The sequence below is a fragment of the Pezoporus occidentalis genome, unplaced genomic scaffold (assembly GCF_034315485.1).
Source record: "Pezoporus occidentalis ecotype Australia unplaced genomic scaffold, CSIRO_AGI_Poc_V1 ctg18, whole genome shotgun sequence".
Lineage (NCBI taxonomy): Eukaryota > Metazoa > Chordata > Aves > Psittaciformes > Psittacidae > Pezoporus > Pezoporus occidentalis.
The window spans coordinates 7,343,150-7,362,700 of record NW_026913640.1 but is presented as its reverse complement, the minus strand read 5'-3'; the positions used below and the strand labels follow the sequence as shown (position 1 = coordinate 7,362,700).

General features: G+C 36.2%; 1 protein-coding gene across 5 annotated transcripts in view; it reads left to right on the top strand.

Moving 5' to 3' along the window:
* SGCG (sarcoglycan gamma) overlaps positions 1-19,551 on the top strand; it is a 126,220-nt gene that overhangs the window by 55,770 nt on the left and 50,899 nt on the right. For 3 of the 5 annotated variants that reach the window (XM_062615206.1, XM_062615205.1, XM_062615209.1), the window contains one exon: positions 6,622-6,819. In XM_062615206.1, coding sequence (XP_062471190.1) covers positions 6,625-6,819 — 195 coding nt within the window. In that variant the 5' untranslated portion in view covers positions 6,622-6,624. The remainder of the gene's footprint in view (positions 1-6,621; positions 6,820-19,551) is intronic. The other 2 variants (XM_062615208.1, XM_062615207.1) reach the window with 1 other exon arrangement.

Below are 19,551 nucleotides of genomic sequence, written 5' to 3'. Positions count from 1 at the left end.
CCGTTCTTCTAATTTCTTTGTATTCTTGAAAAGGTTTTTGTTGTCTGCCAAGTCAGAGTAACGTATATGTTTGAAATCTCAAGAAAGTAAATAATTGTGAGATTTTAATTTTGTTTTTTTTTTTCCACATAACACTACTTGATGTTGCTCGAGGAAATATAACTGAGATGGTGACTGAGTTTCAAAGAGAGAAGATTCACTTTTTTTTTTTTTTAATTAAAGCATTTTAAAGCATTTTGCATGAAAGATGGGATTTCTCATACAGAAACTAGCTACTTCTTGAAATGATAGCGAATAAAAAACCCTGCAAAAATTAAAAATAATTTACAAAAAGAATCTGTCTAATGTTTTTTCTTGGCCTCTTGATTCGGAAGGATGCATCTGATCTAATTAACGTTTGGGGAGTTTGTTAAAGGAGAAAAAATAATCAAGTTGAAGGACTGAAAATGTTTTTAAAACTTTTTTTTACTGTAAATGATAGTGAAAAATACACAGGTATTAGACAATCATTTTTAATAAAGCACTTCATGCTATGCTGTCAGTATCTACCTTTCAGCTATTGCATTGGTACTTAAAATGTGCAAAGCTTATAATTCTGACCATGTCACAGTTATTATGTAAATTTTCACTGCAGGGGATGTAAACAGTTAACCAGGCCATATGAATTTCTTTGCCTGTTTCCACAAATTATGCTGCAGGGATCCAGCTCTTTTTAGCTGATGACAGAAGTTTACAATTCAAACTGTAATACACTATATAATATACACATCTCAGCAAAGCAAAGTTGGGCAAGATTAAATATAAGATGTTGGAACAAGGGAGGGTTGAAAGGAATTAATTTTTGGTTTTGTTTTTTTTTTCTTGAAAGCTTTTCCATATGGATTCCAAAGGTTTCTTTTATTCTCTTATCTTTTTCTGTTGAATGACAGCTTTGCCTCAACTATTTTTCCTTTGTCACTCGTCCTGTTTTCTGTTGATTATTTGTTGTGGTTTAAGTCCAGTCAGTAATTCGAACCACATAGTAGCTCTCTCACTCCCCCCCCGCTTCCTCCCCCAGCTCCCGAAGGGATGGGGGAGAGAATCGAAAGAATGTAACTCCCATGGGTTGAGATAAGAACTGTTTAGTAACTAAGGTATAACACAAATCACTGCTGCTACCACCAATAATAATAATGATAAAGGAAATAACAAGGGAAGAGAACACAACCGCTCACCACTCACTGACCAATACCCAGCCCGACCAAGCAGAGGTCTAGCCCTTCCGGGTAACTGCCCCCAGTTTATATAGTGGGCATGACATGCTGTGGTATGGAATACCCCTTTGGCTAGTTTGGGTCAGGTGTCCTGTCTCTGCTTCCTCCTGGCTTCCCCTCCTCCCTGGCAGAGCATGACACTCACAAAGTCCTTGGTCAGACTAAACATTACTGAGCAGCAACTAAAAACATCCGTGTTATCAGCGCTGTTCCCAGGCTGAAAGTCAAAACCACAGCACTGCACCAGCTACTAAGAAGGAGAAAAATGACTGCTACTTCTGAACCCAGGACATTAATCAGTGAACCGCTTCTGTCCTCCAGAAAGACAGAAGTGTGCCTACCTGGGTGCCACCAAAGTGTGAAGACACAAGTTCATTCTATATAATAATACCCATCTAGCCCAATGCATTGTATAAACCAATGTTAATGAACATATTTTTCCATGAAGATACTGTATGCAGATTGTAAAAGTAGTTCTTGCTTGCCTGAGTTGCACGTTGTTTTATTTCAGTTTACAATTTATAATGGCACAAGAATTTAGTCTAAATTGTTAAAATGGTCTTTCTACTGAACTGTTTTAGCTTGGCATTATCACCTCTTTCATTCCCACACTTACTATGAATTTTCTTGCATGTAAATGAATATACTTCTTGTACAGAGAGTAGAAGCACTGGTGACTGAAGTTCCTTTCAAAAGAACGTGTAGTATGAGCATCAGTGGTACAGATTTCTTTGTGAAGCCCCTTAATTTTTACTTGAAAAGGTTTTCTTGAGTGCTTAGCTTTTTGTCTCTGCTCAAAATCCCAACAAATTTTGAAACAGTTAAAAAATGTAAAATGTTAATAATTACGTAATTATTAATGGAGTTATAGTTGATTATTAGTATTAATTAACTAGTTGCATATTTATATTATGCTTTCTGATAGTTTAATATTGATAGTTGTGACAATATGACAAAGTACTTGAGTAATACAGTTCTGAGCTATGCTTTAAGGAGAATTTTATTTGTGTTCAATAAAATAACAGCCATTTATGAACAACAATGAAAATATTTTTGCAATTGAAACAGACTGAAATTGCTTATTTTAATTGAAATAGTATTCTCTACACACAAATAATTCCTGAAAATAATACGATTTACAAGCTTCTACTCAGACTTGTTTCCCAAGCGGACTTACTGATAGATTTGCAAATTCCTTCTTCAAAACTCAGCTGTCTTAGATGAATAATCCAGAGATGTCATAATGTCATTTTGAACTTGACACCCAAACTGACCTAAATCAAATCGTAACATTATTGATGGACAGTTTTCAATATCTAGGTACTGATATAAAAATATCCTGGATCTCTGAATCATGAAGTTCACAGAGGCCAGTCTCCAAGTCTTGCATGGGAAAAGGTGGAATAGAACCAACGAAATGTTCTACCATGGCTACATATTTTTAGAGGGCACCTTTAGTAACACAGTGTAAAAAGCATTTCATTGGCACTCATATATGTATTCCTGTAGGCATGAATTTCATGCATTATGTGCAACACATCTCACGTGATCAAAATATCTGCAGTGTACGAGTAGCTCACAAGTTATGTCTATCATTTAAAATCTATCACAAATCTTTTGGCAGCTAATTAGCATTCAGTATCTGTTTGAAATTAGCAAATAGGCAAGAATATGATAAAAATAGATCCCAGTAAAACAAATGATGACCATTGGAAAATGCTTTTAATAGGAGACTACCATAATAAAGCTTAATCCCTGGATTTATGGCCATATATACAGAAATCCATACGGAACATGCGAGTAATTGATCTTAATTTTATTTGCCTTATGATTGTGTGGACCCTTGGGTAGGAACACCAAGAAATTCCACTTCCAAATAAGTGTTTTTATTATTATGGTACGGCTGACCTAATGAAAGCATGTTTTCATGGCCCATTTGAATGATGTCAGATTTTTCATTCTGAAACCCAGTTGCCATTTTATCTGCACTATCAGTTGCCAGGATTGTTGTTACTCATCGTAGTTCAGCACTGTGTGCCGTCTTTGTAACAGAATATAAAGGTAACAGTTACTGAAGTCATAGTTCATTCTGCAGACTGCTTGCTTCTCCAACTAACTTGTGTACAACCAGGTGTCTAAGTAACTACTTTCTTCTTTGCGTGTGTTTAGTTTACTCCTAAACAATCAACTTACAATTTCATGTTTATTACATTTACAAATCACATTTTTTATCATAGTTCTAAATATCTGGTTTTTTCCTTCTAAAAATCTCTCTTGAATCCTGGCAGACTTCACCAGTCACTATGAGATCTGCCTGTCTCAGGGTTTCCTTTCAGCCCAGCTTCCTAAAACAACCCAAACCTATAGAAAAATTTCTCTCTGACTTCTCCAGATAGGTCTGAGATTACTTTCCTGTATGATTTCAGCTTGTGAATGTATAAGTCAGTAATATGAAAAGATGATTTTTCCAGGAGAGACAGTCCAACAGTATGAATTCTTAAAGGATTTCCTCTGTAATACTTGGTACTGGGCCACTAATTTGCTTAAAAATTATGAAATATGATATTAAGTAGACAAATCCTTTCCAAAGCAGTCAGCTGTCTAGGCCACCATTACCCATTTGGTAGGACCAAAATAATTTTTGGTTGTATTAATAATGCTCAGGAGCAACAGAACTGTTTTCTATCAGAAAAAAGTAATTTGTGCAGAAAACAGTGCTGTGCTGGGAGATGTCCCCTGTGAAATTTCTGAAAGAATAAAAACAATCGCAAAATGCACAGGCTTTTTGGTGAAAAGCATAATGGATTTTGGCTTCACCTCATTAAACAGCAGTACATAATAAATTATATATAAAACCCTCAACTCACACAGCAAACATTTTACAACGGAGTAAAATGGAACAGAGAACAAGAATCAAAATAATCCTATCTTCTTGTTAAATTACATGCTTCTGGAAATCATTCTGGTTGGAATTAATTTGATCAAATGCTTATGTCTTAAAACATGGAGGCATGTGCATATAAAAAAATCGTCCAAGGCTTTCTTTATTTCTGTTTTTATAGAGAAGTTAAACACATCTAAGGAGCAAGTCATTGGATGTCTAAAAATCTGAAATAAGTCAGATAAATAATTCCCAGAAGGGGCAGCTTTATCTTCATTAACCATAAAGGGAGTCCAGGTTGACTGGCTCAGATACTGAAGGCTAAATTGTTGGTATCTTAACATTGTAAGATGAATTCCTGCCTCAGAGACTACCATGATGAGGCTGATAGAAAACATGAAGATCTGAGAATTAATTTACTCTTTATCAAATGGCATTTCTACTGTAAAATTTAACTTGAAAATGCAGCGAATAGCAACACAAGGAACAGAGCAGTCTGTCTTGTGAAGAGGACTTCTGTTAGGATGGCACTTTCTGTAGCTGTAATCTATCTTCTTTCTTGTAAAACTGGCACTTAACAAGTATGTGTAATGCAAAAAACGGTAAGAAACTCAGAGGATAAACCATGTTAGGGTATATACTTCCTGTGTGGAAGTAAGGGTAAAGGTCTTTTTAATCATTTTTTGAAAGCCATTGGCAGAAGATAGTAAAGTAGGTTTAAGATAAAGGGCAACTTCTGTGTGGGTGGTATGGTTTGTTATACTATGATTAGCATATTTCATGTGGTGATATCAAGTAACATCTTGTAAATCTACAGTGCAGTAATGTTAAGCCAAGTTATTTCAGAATCTGTGATTTCCCACTAATAAATCATTATACTATTTTCAGTATTTTCAGCAGTTGAAAAGATTTATATAAGCAGTATCATGACAACTGAAACATAGCAGCAAAAAAATCATCAGAATATTGTCTCATAATGGCTGTAGCACAGATTATGAACTACTGATGATCAAGTCTCATTTTTTAACGTAAGTAAACAACAAATGAAAAGATTTTTGAGTGGAAGTTCAGAAATAAGAAAATTCCTGTATATATGCAAAGAGATGATGCATGAGCTACATCTGTTCAATTGTGAACTTATACTGCATTCTCTGTCTTGTAGTTTGATAGGAAGCTACAGGAGCAAAAGATGGTATCTTCCTAAAGATAAGGGTTAGAACTGAGACCCACAAGTTTTTACAGACACAGGGTGGCTCTGAAGGAGACTCGAAAAGAGTGTCTTTAATGACTTAGGGTAAATCCAGCAGCTGGACAAAGATGTACTTTAATCATGTTTTGAAAGCTGTCTGGGCAGAGCACAGTGTTCTCATTCCTAGGAGTAAATTCAGAATTGAGAGGAGACCTTGTGTGAAACCTGTCTGAAGGCACTCTCATTTGGAACATTTTATTGTAGTAAATTGGATCGTGTTTTGGATGTAAGATACCTGTGGATACACCTCCCTCATGGGAAGTGCTTGAACTTACAATACATATTTTATTTTGACATCCATGGTCAAAACATGGTGGAGTGGGTTGTTCTGTTTTGTATTGGTGGAAATGAGACAGATGTTGCCAGCTTTTTCCTAGATAAGCAGCTTCACCTGCTAAGATTTTATTCACTTGGCTAAAATTGTAAGGTTTAATGAATGGCTTAAGTTGTTGGTGATCTCTGTGCTGTAAAAGGTCAAAGTTAGTTTTAACTAGTTCTAACTAGTTTTTTAACTTAGTTTTAACTAGTGCAATCTGTTGTTATTTCTTAAATTCAAAGCATGGTTCTTTAAGAAATATAAAGTGAAGGAAGTTGTTTAAATCCAGTAAGTAATGGTTTTATTGCTAACATATGTTTAAATATAAATAGAGAAATAATATTCTTTACATTATTAAGAAACACTTCATGTATTTATATACACATTCTGAAGCTTAACATATTTGACATTCCAGTGTTTTGCAACACAAAAAATGCATTTTATTACTAAATTGCAGGAATATGTAGAAGTGTTTTAAACCTGGGCTTACAAGGTACCATTACCACTTGTAACTATTTTTACAGAAATATAATATTGTTCTGTGAGCCACAGATTATTATCTGATTATTATCTGATTATTATAAGATTATTATCTGACACAATGAAATATTTTGTGATGGGATAGAGTATTATGAAAAAAGGGGGGAAAGTGTTGTCATTCTATATAGAATAAAATAAATTTAAGCCTCCTGAAAATGGGAATTGATGCAGTTTGTATATTAAAACATCACGTGTACCAAGAAGTTGCATGTAAGTGTAGTTTGAATGGGACATGATGAAAATGTTTTCTGTGTAAAACTTCATACGAATTTCTAGTGTATAGTGATTTGTTATTACAGTTATATGTTGATATTTCCCCTGGGGTTTTATGTATTTTAATTTAACTCAAACAACTAAGCACTGCATTTTTTTCTTTACATAGCAGATGGTACGTGAACAGTACACTACAACAACACCAGGCACTAGCCTAGAGAGGCCGAAGAATGAGTATGTCTACAAAATCGGAATTTATGGCTGGAGAAAGCGTTGCCTCTACCTGTTTGTTCTCCTCCTGCTTATCATCCTAGTTGTGAATTTTTCTTTGACAATTTGGATTCTTAAAGTGATGTGGTTTTCCCCAGTAAGTGTCCCCTTTAATTTTCTATTTTTTTCATATTCTCTTCCCTGCCTTACCACTTCACTTATTTTGTACGCGCATGAGCTTTTCTGTGTGTAATAGATAGTTGTTTTAATTCCTTCCCAACTGTAATTTGCACTTCAGTTGAAAGTATGTAAGAAATGCCTATATTTGAACATACTTCCTTTAATTTCTGTATTGATGATAATCTTTAAACTACTGAGGTTGTTGACACCTTATATTGAGTTAAATCATAATCATTCTAAGAGAGTGTATTTTACTGTTGTTTCAAAGTATCTGTTTAGTTTATATGTGTTATAAACGTGTTTGATATAATTTTATCTCATACTGAATTCTTAAACTATTGCTGACAGGTGCTGGTTTTTAGTAGATTCCTTCTTCTGATTATCAGCATCTAAAATTTTACAATTTATTTGACTAATTAATTATAGCTCAGAGGTAGTTATTACTGCATCATGCTTGAGGCTAAGCAGCTGTATTATTCAGGAATAAATGTAATCTTTCCACTGTCATATATATTTTAATATTTATAATGTAATTTTGCATGTAGTAGATTAAAGGGTAACTCTCAGAAGTCTGCAAGATGTAGGTTTAGTCACAGTGCAATAAAATGTATCACTGAATATTAAAGCTAAGCTAATTTGTTCCTAACATGCAATCATGATACACAGATGATTTGAATAGACTTGTTTCGAGAAAAACAGTAATTGTAAAATCTGCCCCTGCTACTGAAGAAAGTGTTAAGTTCTCATTATCTCTCATTATTATGCTTCTGTCACTAAATTAAGGCCATTTTATCTTCATAGAAGTGTTTCTATACTCTAATTTCTCTTAAAGTAGGTTAATTTTAAGTCCTACTTGCTAATACAGTTACTAGCTCTGCCCATCAAGTTTCTTTCACCTGAAAGACAGTGGAAAGATAAATTCTTTTTAGCATTGTTAATTGTCATACAGAATACAATGCAGAACATCTTAGATCACGTATAATTTTTCTTTTATGAAATTCGCAGGGAAGATGTACACTTAGTGATTGCACATCATGAATGTCTGAGAATAACTTAAAACTTTTCTGTGTGGCTCAGATTTATATTCTTAAGGTTTTTTAAGAATTATTTTATGTTAGTTTGGTTTGTTTGTACGAATCTGGATATTTCTTCTCTAATAACAGTCAAAACTAAAAAAAAAAACAAAATAGCATCAGAAAATCCACTTCTAAGAACTTCTATCTCATACTAGTTATCTATGAGGAAGGCACCAAGTGTCTTGATCATCCACTGAAGGACAATGTCCTTATTCCTTGGCATCAAGAGCAGTGCAATAACAGTTCAAATAGTGCAGGCTGGCATTTTTTCACAGGGTGGACTATGAATGACAGGGTAATGAGGGTTTTTCTAATTCCCTGTTAAAGAACCTGTATTTGTGACATACCCAATTAAATAATGACTTAACTGTAATGCCTAGAAATTATCCATACTGTCATTGAACCATTTTCCTGATGGAATTGAGCATTTATGCCTGCAGGTTTTTGGTTATTGTTTGGAAAAGAAAGTTAACAATATATTCTCAGATTTTTATGGTTCTTGAGTTCCAAGCTTGATTAGTATTTGCTATTTAGGAAATCACTTGATTCCTATATACCCTATTTATGCAATTAAACACTCCCATTATTGGGAAGAGTTTAAAAGTAATTGTGAAATATTATGCTATGCAGTCATCAGTTATGTGGCAAATACTAATCTGTCAGCTGTGATAAAACTTCTTTAATTTCTTAGTTATATGTTCTATATATATTATGAAGAGATTACACTATTATATTTAATATTATTAATACATATTGTAATTTTAGCTAATACTTTAAAAGCATTCAATCCTAATTGTAAAAAATACATAAAACATTAACAACTGTTTCTCTGTAAAATATATGGAAACAAGTTGTATCCATGCTAAGGCTGATAAATATATTTAGAAAAAAACATGATAAACATTTCAAAAGGTATTTTTATAGTACAGTTCTGAAGAGAGTTTATGTCTCCCCAAAAACCTTTAAACATAACAGGATAGTAGTATGTATTTAATTTTGGGTTTTTTTTTTAGGAAAACACTTTTGCAGGATAGTGCATAGGGGTGTTGGTGCCTTAGTGATAGTTCTGTACCACAGCCTTTTCATGAGCCCATTCAAAGTTGACAAATTTGTTATTTAGACATCAGAGTGATAAATGCTAGCAAACAAGCTAAGCTCATAAAAAACATGAACCACACATACATATGCTGCAAGATTAATAGATTTTAATCTCCTTGGAGAAAATTGGAAGGATGATCAAAGACAGAGGCTTCTCTAAACTCTGTTGTTTGAGAGGCCTTCAACATGAACATTACTAAATTTAACAGAATTTCATTTCGTTTTATAAAATCTACACTAAAAGGGAACAATCCGAACAGGGAATATATTCCTTTTCTCATAGTGCCCCAATCACATAATGTATGGGCATCCGCAAGTTTGGCAGATCGATTCATAGGTATCAAATATGTCTCATTCTTTTTTTCTTTTTCTCTCCTGGAGTTTGGAGGGACATGGTCTCAAGTTTTTTGTGCAGCTAAGAGAAAAAAGCTTTGGTTTCACTATAATCAGGTGTTTTAGAGAAGACAGAATCAAATAAGCATGCTTTGAGCTCAGTGAGTAAGGTGGAACCTTACTGGTGTTTAAGGACAATACCCTCCAAATGCAGGAATGATCTATCCTGCTACCTAGGAAGTAGCATGACTCATCTGAGCATGTTACATGTGACAAAGCTCCAATGCAAAGTATAGAAGATTTGGAATCAAGGACAGGCTACAGAAAAGTAATTTAGAAAGATTGTCTAGGCCAGGAAATTTGTTGGGCTTCCTGTGTCAGGAAAGCCAAAGCTCAGCTCTAGTTAAGACTTACAATGAGACAATGAGATAGATACCTAAAAAACCCAAACTGCCTGGATGGTCAGGCTCAGAAGGTAGTTACTAATATGTTGCACCCTACATGAAGGCCAGTAGTAGGTATTGCAGGGGTCTGTGCTGGGACTGGTCCATTTTAATAACTTTGCCAATGGCTTAGAAGAAATGGCAGAATGCTTGCTCACTAAGTTTGCAGGTGATACCAATTTGGTGGTACCATTAAAGGCTGACATTCAGAGGAACCTAGACAGTCTAAGGAACGGTCCAACCTTATGACATTCAAAAAGAATAAATGCAGCATCCTGTTCCTGGAAAGAAGGTGCCCCTGGTTCCAGCAGACACTGATTCTGCCTGGCTTGGAGCGGTATTATGGAGAAGGCCCTGGAGGCTGGTGCACAGCAAGCAGAGCATAAGCCAGCAGTGACCCTGGCAGCAGCAAAAGTCAAGGGCTTCCTGGACTGCATGAGCAGGGGCAGAGCTAGAGACCACAGGAAGTGATTATCTCCCATTACACAGCACTATGTTACAGCCTCCAGTTCTGAGCCACCCAGCAGAAGAAGGATATTGACAAATTTTAGTATCATCTTTGGTTTCTAAAAGTTTTGTCTTGTGGTTGGCCATCTAATGTTGCCAAGACAAAATGTCTTTTTTCCTATAAATAATATTAGTGTTTTTCTCTGAAAAACTTAATCTTTCTTATGCTGCTGACAAAGAGAAGATAAATGTTTAGCAGGAAAAAATACGTTTGTATTTTACCTTGTTGACTTAATTAATTGAAATGACTGTGTGATTTTGAAATGCTCCACTGATGCTTAACTTTCAAGGCCATCAGTTATACTAGACTAGACACTATCACACAAGATGAAAATTTATTTGTGTAGACGCCATCAGATCCTAAAACATTTAACTAGAAAAATACTGAATATACTGAATGCAAGAATACTCATTAATCTACTTGTTCTTTTCTAAATTCTTATTGCGGTACGAACTACAGAACTGGGCATTTCCCAGTCTTCCTAACTGAAACTGCTCTGATTTATATGGAAAAAAAAAAATTTTTTATTGGGCTGGAGATAACACATGCTTTAGTTGTCAGACGATTGCAACACTCACCTTGGACACAGAAGCTTCTGTTGTACTTCTGTCCAATTAATATATAATGAATTTATATGAAGTAGAACAAACTAGAAAAGGAATAATAGATTCCCAAAATCAATTATATGTTGGTTAGAACATGAATCTCTGGGAAAGGATAAGATTTCAGATTTTCCCAGGCAGAGGAAGAATCTTAATCTGGGAGTGCAACAACCCAGTTGTGTCTTACAACCCCTTATTCTTAACAATAATCTTAATTATTACATCAGTACTCTTCACATGGCCCTTCTTTTCCATGTAGACTATGCTTGTAAGTTGGTCACTTACAAGATTTTGATTTTGTTCATGTCCAGTGGTGATCAGAAAATTTTACTGCAAGAATGTATGCCTATATCTGTTGGACAGGTGAATAGGACTTTTGGGGATCTGTGTTTTGGTGTTCGATACTTAAGTTATTTCAGTATCTCCCATACTAATTGCCCAACATATAAATTCCATATTGGCATGACTTTAGAAGGTGTCAGGGTTGGCAAACAATTCGGTGTTGAGCGAATCTGAGCATCTGAAAGCTTTATAGAGATTAGCTGCTCAGTAAGAAGCATTAACAAGAGGTATTTGGCTTCTTAGTTTGTTACATAACTGATATGATATCACAACTATAATCTTTTGCTTATATTGCTGCCTGAGTGATTTCTGAGGGGTTTTCTCTTTTTGCATTTTTACTTTTACAGTATCTTTATATTCCTTATCAAAAGCCAAGTTCATGAGTCTGATGTCACATTTTTTTCTGAATATAACAATCTTTAGCTGTTCTACCCTGCTATCACATAGAGAATTAGTACTCATATCTTCAGAACTTCACCCATAATATTGGTTTATTGTGTCAATACTGTAATGAGTGAAGACTCAGACCAAAATTTTTAGGTCACTATTTTTAGGTCACTATTGAATCTCACAATGTGTCACAAAATGCACCTGATCAGATGATTTCCATTTCTGATGCACCAGCAAATCTTGTTCAGAAACCCCACATCAATTTAGTTTTAATATCATTTTGGTTGTGCAACATTATCATAATATCAGGAACAGTTGCGTGCCAAAGATTATTCCTAACTTTTTTTTAGCCTCTGATGGAGAAACCCGTGTTCCCATGAGTTTTAGTGGATGCCACAGGTGTCACAGTCTCCTGGAATAAGAAAAGTCAAGGCAGTTGTGCTGTATTTCAGGTTGATAAGGACAGGTAGTCATGAAATAAGGGTGTTCCCCAGTATAACTAGCTGCTTTTCTCCAGTGTGAAGTTTGGCATGTAGCACAGGTTTTTCTCTGACAAAATTTTAAGCAGTGTGACTAAGAGAAGCAGACAGGTCTTTTATTGGGTTAGAAGCACTGTCAGTCAAGCATGATTCAAATCTGCACTCAGTCCCATTTTCTCCTGCCACCCATGTTAAGCCTTACTTGGGTTTGAGTCACTAACAAGAGGAAAGTCAAGCCCTAATACTAAGCCTTAAAACAGCCTGTGGATAACTTAGTCATGGCAGAAGTGAACTTGGTATATGAAGGGCGATGCACACAATGTCCAGTCCATCACTGCATATTCTAAGCATGGTTCTTCCTAAGAACAGGACGAGTAATTAGTGAGTGCTCTACCCATATACCTGTCCCCCCAAGTTCTTATCACAAGCATGCCACTATGCTAATCTTCTTGAGTTCTCATGGGCAGTTAATAATTAATATAGAGAAAGCATTAAAAATATTTTGTAATTATTTTTCAAGCTTTTCTGTAAGGAAGTGACAACTTTTTTATATTGTATAAGAAAATGCTAAAAAGCTAAGTATATATAATCTTACTACGTATACACAAATTGGCTGATAATAATACTGGTCTAGATCTAGAAATACTATATGTATTTTGAAAGAAATATAATCAAATACTTGTGTAAAGACCTATTTAGGCACTTGACAAGTTCTGGCACTGGAGATAGATAGAATTTCTTCAGGAAATATGAAAAAATGCAAAACTAGAAATGTGATAAGAAGGTAAAATTTTAACTGAAAATCAAGTAACACTTTCTGACAGTGAGACTTACTAGGCTGTATAATAGCATGCCATATTAAATTGGAGATCCCAGTCATGTGGAACATTTAAAACCAGACTAGACAGCAATAAAAATGTACGGTAAAGAACACTCATTCACAGCAAAAATTCTCCATCACTGCAAAGACATACACTAATGAACTCGTACATCCTTTCCGTGAGTTTTATGATTAATAGTGTACAGTCCATGGAATTAGTTGCTATTTTGAGAATGTTATATTTTTAAGACTAAAATGAAATAAAATATATATTTAATTATTCACAAATTCTCATCCTAATTTTCACTAAAATATTTTCATCATTGGTTTGAACACCAATATTACATAGTTTCTACTCTGAATAATCCTGAGCAGCTGTATTTTGCTATTTTTCCATAAAGTCAAATATAATTTGCCCTCAACCAGGCCACAGTTATTCCCATTGTCTCTATCAGATGGTGAATATTTAAATATTTTATGCAAAGAGTAATCGTTGAAAAGAAAAAGGTTGAGGCACTCGCTACTGTTATCAAAGAAAGCAAGGCTTCTCAGTAGTGTGATACATATTTATATATAATTATTTTTCATAAAGCATTTTATTAATCTGAATTATATTATGAATCAAATCATGCATATGTAAAAGTGTGGAACAACACTTTTTTAAATGGAAAAACCAAAAACCAACACCTAAGTTTACTCTTGGAATAATTTATAATATTGATAAAGAGTTTTTAAATATCTGAGTACACTGACATTTCAGTGTACGTGCAGGTTTAAGAAGTGTGGACTGCTGAGCTCCTAAGGGCTTGACTGCTGCTCTGGATTGTACTTTGCCAGTTTTAAGCTGTTTGGGGAAACTTAAATAAAGCTGCTCTTGTCAAACTCTCTGCCAAAGAAAAAAAACAGATGTTCTGATATCATAGTCTGATGTATCACCTTCTTTTCTGAGCCTAGGCACAATCAGTATTGTTCAGCTGCATACTGTCCTGGGGTCTTGGCATGTATTTTTGTTCCCAGGAGCAAGCAGAGCTGTTCTAATGTAGGAACTAGGAATGATGAATGATAGAGGTGGTGAAATTTACAGTCTGTGTAGCTGAAGTGTGAAAAAGGTCTCTGTCCATGAATTTTTTTTAGTGCTATCAGCTGACTTCAGAAGACTCCCTGAAGACTTTTTATATATCTTTACTTAGTAATTTTCTCAACAGTACTATTACACATTCACATAGTGAAAAATTACTATAATGTTTTACAGTAACATAAGTTGACACAGCAGGGTTGAGGTTGAGGACGCTGATGACAACAAATAACATTTTCAAAATGTGGGACTTTCCAGTACCTGGATCCAAGTGGACACGCTAGTTGCAAGCTTGCCTGCCTGTGAGATCCAACCTTGATCTCAAGTGGTTACAGGAGTGATACCTGCAAACCCTCTCCTGCTCAAAATCCGCTTTCCTAAAGAGACATGAAGGATGGGGGACTGCTCCACAATTTAGTACCCAGTGTCAAGCCCAGCCTACTGAAATAACCATGAGATGGAGAAATTTGACAATTTGGGTTTAATTGCACCATATACAAATAATTGCATATGTATTTATGCATGAAATCCAGCCTTCTGATCAGAAACATTCACTGGGCAGAATTACTGAACTGCCATTTTTCCATGTGGGGCTCTTGGGACAGGTTGTTTTTGAGACTGACACTGAAAATGACCTAAGCCTGCCAAGCTCTGGTAGAAATCAGTGAGGTGGAAGAGTAACCATTGTTCTCAAATGAAGGCTTCCTAGTACATATGTTTGTTTAAACTGAGGTTTAGTAGTTGGAGACACCTGTCATTGTGCTTACTCAAGGCATAGAGCATTGAGACCATTGGATGAAATGTCCCTAATACAAACGATAGGATTTACAGTATTGAATCAATACATAGTCTGTGTAATCATATACATCATGCAAATGTCCTTTATTCCAAGAATTATAGAATCGTTGAATCATTTAGGTTAGAAAAGATCTTAAAGATCATTGAGTCCAACCCTTAACCCAGCACTGCCAAGTCTGCCACTAAACTGTGTTCCTAAGCACCACATCTACACATCTTTTAAATACCTCCAGGGTTGGTGACTCAGCCACTTCCCTGGGCAGCCTGTTCCAATGCTTGACACCCCTTTTGGAGAAAAGAATTTTCCTAATATTCAGTCAATGTCCCCTGGCACAACCTGCCGCCATTTCCACTTACCTTACTGCTTCTTACCTGGGAGAAGACACTGACACCCATCTTACTCTATCCACTTATCAGAGAGCGAGAAGGTCCCTCTGAGCCTCCTTTTCTCCAGACTAAAAAACCCCGGTTCCATCAGCCTTTCCTCTAAGACTTGTTCTTTCCCTTCACCAGCTTTGTTGCTTTTCTTCGGACACCCCCCAGCACCTCAATGTCTTTCTTGTAGTGAGGGGCCCAGAACTGAACACAAGATTTGAGGTGCAGCATCACCAGTGTCAAGTACAGGGGTATGATCACTGCCCTGGCCCTGCTGGCCATGCTGTTTCTGATACAGGCCAGGATGCTGTTGGTCTTCTTGGCTGCCTGGGCACAAGCAGGCTCATCTTCAGTGATCATCAGCACCCCCAGATCTTTTTCTGCCAAGCAGCTTTTCAGCCACTCTGCCGCAAGCTTGTAGCGTTGTGTGTGGTTGTTGTGACCCACGTGCAGGTCCCAGCACTGAGCCTTGTTGAACCTCATAAAGCTGGACTTGGCCCATCAATCCAGCCTGTCCTGATCCCTCTGCAGAACCTTACCCTCCAGCAGATCAACACGCTCACCCAACTTCATGTTGTCTGCAAACTTGCTGAGGGTGCAATTGATCCCCTTGTGCCGGTCATTGATAAAGATACTCCTCAGAGGAATTCAAGAAATAAACACCGTGCATTGTTTTTCTGAAGAAAATAATTTTTATTTGTCAAGAAGACAAATCAATGGAAAAGGTTAAATTGCAGGTCTTTAGCTAAGTTGCAAAATTACAAATGTTAATATAATAAAAGGAATTAGCCGATGTATAAAATACTCAATTCCTGAATAAACATATGTAGCAGTCTGTTTTTCTAATAGTCTGTCTTTCTAACACAGGAGATGTAGTGCCAGACGTAATGCATTTTTATTAGCCGAGTATTATCCAGCTGAACAAGGAAACAAATTTGGAAGTGAATCTGTTATTTTTTCCTCTTGAGTAATACCTGTTCTCATTAATATCTTTTTTTTACTTATGGAATTCTGTTATTCTGTATATTCGAATGAAGAGGACCTGAATATAGCTTGAAAGTGTGCATCTGAAATATTAACACTATTTTATGGCAGAGGTTTTTTGTCAAAACTAAGCAAATGTCAATGCTATGATGAATTTGCATCTTTCATAGCCATTTCCTTACAAAACTGTTGAGTTCAAAGTTACCATCTACGTTTCTAGATTATGGAATATTACCTGGCCACTTTCTAGCCCTATCTGCAAAAGGTGTTTTAGTCTTCAGCCCTAAGCCAGGAGTGCTGTTGCTAAGAGCTCTGATTTGACCAATGTCTTTGATAGAAAAGGCTCCACTGTCACGTAAGAAGTCAAATAAACTTCGCTCTCTGAGCCCAAGAAATAAAGAGTCCTTGAAACAGAAAATGAGATGAGGCATCAGTAATGTTATTATACCAAGCACGTACTTAGCTCCAAAATAGATATTGTAAGTCAAACAGAGAGTTTCATCAGATTCATTACCAATCCTGTTTTGCTGATTGCTCTTTAACAATCTACCCACAGCCCTATTATCTCAATGAAACAGTACACTCTTGTTTGCAAAGCAAGTTCTCTAAATAGTAATTGCTGCAAGAAGTACTGCAGTGAAAGCTGGATCTATAAAGCCATTAATTGAACTAGCTTTGGGGCACAAGAAGTGATGCCTTGCACTGAGCTTGCCAAGGTCTTTCCCTGGGCTGGCCTAGGAGTAGGATGTAAGTATCCTATAAGTAAGAAAAGATGTCACATGAATGGAAATACTGCATCTTCTCTACTCTGAAGTTAATATCAGTTCAGATCGGCAGCTACAGCATTTGTGGACTTTTAGTATTGGAAAATCTGAATATTCAGGGTGCAGCTGTTACAATCAAACATGCTCTTAACTCCTCAGAAAGGAGCTACTTGTTTTGAATTTTGTGTGTGTGTGTGTGTGTGTGTGTGTGTTAAAGCTAATATTTGAATCAAATTAGAAAATTTATTGTTGTAACCAAACTATTTGCTCTCTCTTCAGAATAGGAAAATAGACATCTTCATGTGTAGCTATTGGCTGATACATGACCAGAAGTTTAATTTCTATTTTCTAGAGGAGTCTGAAGACTTCAATTGAGTCTAATGCTGGAAAGATGCAGAAACAGTGATGATACGGTACAATCTGATACGATACAATCCAATACAATACAAAGAATGATTTACCCAATATAGTGACCGCTCCATGTGTATCAGTTTCTGTGTTGGTAGGGAAATAAAGTTACAGCTATTGATTGAATGCACGTGACTAGAAATACTCATTGTAAACTGAATCAGTCTTCCTCATCCTCAGTTCTAGGGGATGCCTACAGCAGAAGACCTGTATTTTATTATATTGGCTTGGGAGATAGATATTATATTGGCTCTGTAAGCCACAGACAGCATGAGGCTCAGCTAGCTACCTGAGAGCAAGTCACTGGGCGTGCAAGAGTGCTAGATCTACATCTGCTTGTTTGCACTCCTAGAGTCCCACAGCAATGTGCAACGCGCATCGCTTTCTACATGACTTTGTTGGTCATGAGCCAGAGCAGGCCCCACAATAACGACAGGTGAGAGGGAAAGTTTTTGCACCCTGTTTTAACAAGATATGCCCTTAACACTAACCAAACCAGTGCTGTTGAACTTGCTTTATCCAGCCATTTCTCCATTTTCCTCAACACAGATATTCATAGCCAGAAGAACATGGCCATACCACCAGAGCCATCAGTATGGCTTTTGGAAGTTTTTGGTCCTGATGAAAGACTCAGACCTTCTATAGTCCTCTGAAGTAAATTTCAGAGCCTTTCCATAGTTTGTGGACATACTGCACTTGTCTACTGGCTTTGTAAAGAACGGGACTGCTTCCCCTTATTTCAGAGGAAAAATATTTTACATCTGTTGTGTTTAGAGTCTAAGAGAATAATAACCCATCCAAGGTGGTTCTCCCTTCCAAATGGTCAGTAGCACAGTGAGTCTTACCTAGGCTGCTAGTAGTGGTGGCTACTCACTGCAGATGGTTTGGAGTATCCCTATGTAGGCAATTCACTGAATAACTGTCAAATATCCTTTAGACCATGATTTCTGGATCAAAGAGCCTTTTGAGCTTTTATGAGGCTTGAACACTCAGAGCTTGAAATTTTGTAGAAGGCCATGTCTCTGTTTCCACAAGCACTTAACTCCTTGGTATCATTTTCAAATGATGAAAAATGCTTCTACTGTGGTTGAAGACATCCTGTTACTCCAATTAGAATATGCCTAGCAGTTCTGAAATGAAAACTGGTTACACCTTTGTGAACACTAATGCTAAATTTCGTCTTTGGTGCATAAGGGTTTGGCAGCTGCCAGCAGTTTTCACGCCAGTCAGCTCTGTGCAGCAATAGCAAAATCTGCTTAGTGTCTACAGAGATAGCGTTTCATCCTCCTCTTCTCCACAGCTCAGTCCCTGCCTCACCAAGGGCTTTCAATAATTAGAAAACATGAGTCTCATGGCTATATGCACAACAATGTCTTACAGCTCAGTGCCAGCACACTCAAACAGTGACAGTCACCAGCACCAGGGTAACAAAAATCCAGACTTGCCGTACATCTGCTATGTTTAATGAAGCAGTCTCTATCCCCCAGTCAGTACCTCATTGTATAACTGCATCAAAATCCTCGTCTAACTGATATTTGGACCCTTTCCTCAAGTCAAGAGAAATATTTTTCTTCAATGATTTGAATAGGAACAGAGTCAAATCCTTGAAATTGAAAGCATCAAGGTTTTTCATAACTGAGGAAGTCACAATACTCAATAAATAATAATTGGCTTTTCCTAAATGGTAATGTAAGAAGCAGAGTGGCTGTTGAGAGAACATTATATGTAACTATTATACTCTTGATTTGTATGGAACTTATCATTGGATCTCAGTGCATTAGGGTGGTTGTTTATCCTATAACCCTCTTTCCTATTTTCTATTTAACTTCAATTTGCCAATTATAAGAGGGATAATAGAATTTCTCCATCTCATAGTACTGTATAACTCAGTTCTACAATCTTGGGATGCTCAAATATCATAGTACTAAGGAAATAATAATTTTTTATAATCACAAAAGTAATAGAAGTGTGGATCATTATATGAAATCCATTTTTTTTGCAGATTCTCATGCACTTTACAGAGTTTGTCTGTTAATCATGACGGATAGTCATATATGCAGGTAGCCCAAGTCTGAATTTCCTTAGTTTTGCACTTCCCTAGTGATCAATGAGAATGGATAAGGAAACTCCTATTCAGATATGTGAGAATGTGAGTTTTGTGTCAATGCTTAAATGAAATATGTGATGAAGAAAATAGGACATACTCAGAACATA